The sequence below is a fragment of the Penaeus monodon genome, chromosome 4, assembly GCF_015228065.2.
Source record: "Penaeus monodon isolate SGIC_2016 chromosome 4, NSTDA_Pmon_1, whole genome shotgun sequence".
Classification (NCBI taxonomy): domain Eukaryota; kingdom Metazoa; phylum Arthropoda; class Malacostraca; order Decapoda; family Penaeidae; genus Penaeus; species Penaeus monodon.
In genome coordinates, this window is record NC_051389.1 from 59069698 (window position 1) to 59072197 (window position 2500).

General features: G+C 42.9%; 1 protein-coding gene across 1 annotated transcript in view; it reads right to left on the reverse strand.

The window, feature by feature from the left end:
• Nucleotides 1–150: 150 nt before the first annotated feature.
• The window catches only part of LOC119572398, a 5241-nt gene continuing 2891 nt past the window's right edge, over nt 151–2500 (reverse strand). The window contains exon 3 of the mRNA XM_037919501.1: nt 151–1840. Within this exon, the coding sequence (XP_037775429.1) occupies nt 862–1840 (979 nt within the window). The 3' untranslated portion in view covers nt 151–861. The remainder of the gene's footprint in view (nt 1841–2500) is intronic.

Sequence of the window (2500 nt, forward strand, 5' to 3'; positions counted from 1 at the left end):
TTCTCTATCGTATTATCACATTATCATTTATTTCATATAATGGTACTTACCAGTTATCCTCTTACGATCATTATCATTATCACTGTCGGTCTTGTAATTACCTTCATTGTCACTGTTATTTTGCATTAGAATTTTTAGTAAGAACATTAGTATACTTCAAGGCCTTTATTAAGCATATTATAGCTGGTTGTAAATTGCATATATATATATATATGATCATATTTAGAATTAAATACTTGTTTAATCGTATTTTCAGTGTTTCTATATACTGATACATAAAACACACGTAAATAATTCAGTGAAAAACAAATCTACCACATGTGATGATGCAATTCCTCCGGTCTCTGTGTCATAAAATATGATCTGAAGCAAGTTTTTATTTAATCGTTCTTTACTTTTTCTAAAGTTGTTTATCTGCTCTCTCTGTCTTATTATATCTTCTTTCACCACCTTCCTCTGATTAATTCAAAATTGTATACAAATATTTACATCTGTAAATCAAATATATAAGGGCAGTTGCATCTGTTGACAACACGTGTATTCATACTCGCATTCAAACAAATTAACATATGCACACACGTCTGTATATGCATATTGCACGGTAAAAAATCTTGTCACCTGTGCTGATTGTACTATGGAAAATTAGTGTATGAATGGAGCGGAAAACAACATAAGCAAGGCGGACTATAACCGACAGTATCATGTAAAACGAGAACTGGTTTGAACAAACACCTTCCCAACTCTTTCAAACACTGACTGTCAACATGTCTGTGAGAGAAAATATTTTTAAGCATAGATTCAGGAACTCCGTATCTCGTTGTTTTCTCTGAGAAAGTCTTTCCTTCATATGGGAAAATATCTTCAAGTGTCGATGTCGACCTCGAGCATGGCATTGCTCGCACTTTCGTCCTGCTTGCCCGTCGGCACGCTGATGATGTGCTGTACGCCGGGCGACACCACGACAGTTCGACCTGTCATGCTGGTGTTGCTCCGACTTTCGTATGCGCAGTTGTTTCGTGTGGGTGCCTCTTCGAGTCCCAGGAGGATCTTGATTTCCTGCTTGAAGCCGTGGTTGAGCACGAAAAGAAACAGGACGTGGATGATGTGCTCGATCAGCTGGAAGACATTGCCGACGCCGCGGAGGACCTCCTGAGGGTGCTCGCCCCCGCAGCGGTTATCCTGCTTCTCGGAGAACGCCGTAATGTAGAGGGTGATGGGGAGGGTGAAGAGGATGTAGGATGCCGTGATGGCGATCATGATGAAGATAAGCTTCTTCTCCGATCTTCCTGCGGCCTTCCCCTGCGTCTTCGGGTGTCGCACGCGGCCCTTCACCACCGCCACGATCATCCCGACGTTGAACACGACCATGAGCACGCTCGGGATCCAGCGAATATACAAGCTAAAGAACACCCGGTAGTACTTGTGCCACGTCTTGGTGAACTCGTACTCGTAGCCGGTGATGCCGTCCCACTCCCCGCCGGCGCACTCGGCGTCGTCGGGGTCTCCGCCGATGCACACAACGGCCGCCTTGATCATGTAGGCGAGGTGCGAGAAGAAGCTCGTGATGGCCGTCACGATCATCCTGTTCCTGAGGACGTTGGGCTTCTTCTGCAGCCGCGGATACAGCTGGTACATCCACACGGCCATGAAGCGGTCCAGAGCCAGCCACACGATGATGTACGTGCCCAGGGTCTGGCTAACGCCCACGAAAGTCCAGCCGAAGTGGGCGTAGTAGAAGGCTTCCGTGTACGAGCTGAAGACGCATCCTGTTATGGTCGTGGCCACCGGGATGTAGAAGAAGCACACCATCAGGTCAGAGATCGCAAGCAGGAGGAAGTACCTGCAAGCCACAGGATCAGGTAAATTTGCGTTATTTTATCGCTCTCCACTGCGCTTATTATATTCTACCCTCAGACTACATGTTTTAGTACTGCGCTAGAATCACGACAGTAATGACTTACAAATTATACATTTATCTAATTCCTCCACTGCGTTATATGACTGTATATTTATATCAAGTATCTGAAATAAAAGTAGAATAAAAAAAAGACTGTATTAACTCAATGCCGCCAGGAAAATGCTATGCTCATTCTTTATTATCATTATTATTACTTTGTGAAATGTCTGCACTTAGATGGCTCTGCAAGTAACTTAGCCACAAAGAAGTCAACCTGATCACCTTTCCTTGAATTGGCGGGAAAAAACGTTTTTTTTATAATAATGCTATGAATATCGATGGTGTTATTTTTATTATATACATTATTATTACTTTAATGTTATAGATATTAATAACAGCAATACAAGATAACGTAAAATATTTTCGAAAATCAAGGAAAAGGGTAAACGGGCAAGACAGGCAGTACTCGTAATTGGCTCATTGGTGACTTGGTACAAGTGTAACCATCTATGGGTAAAAACAATTAATAAAGTAAACTCGCAGTGGGCATGACATGCTCGTGCATGTACGTACATGACGTGCCCTCAGATGTGGGTTATATGA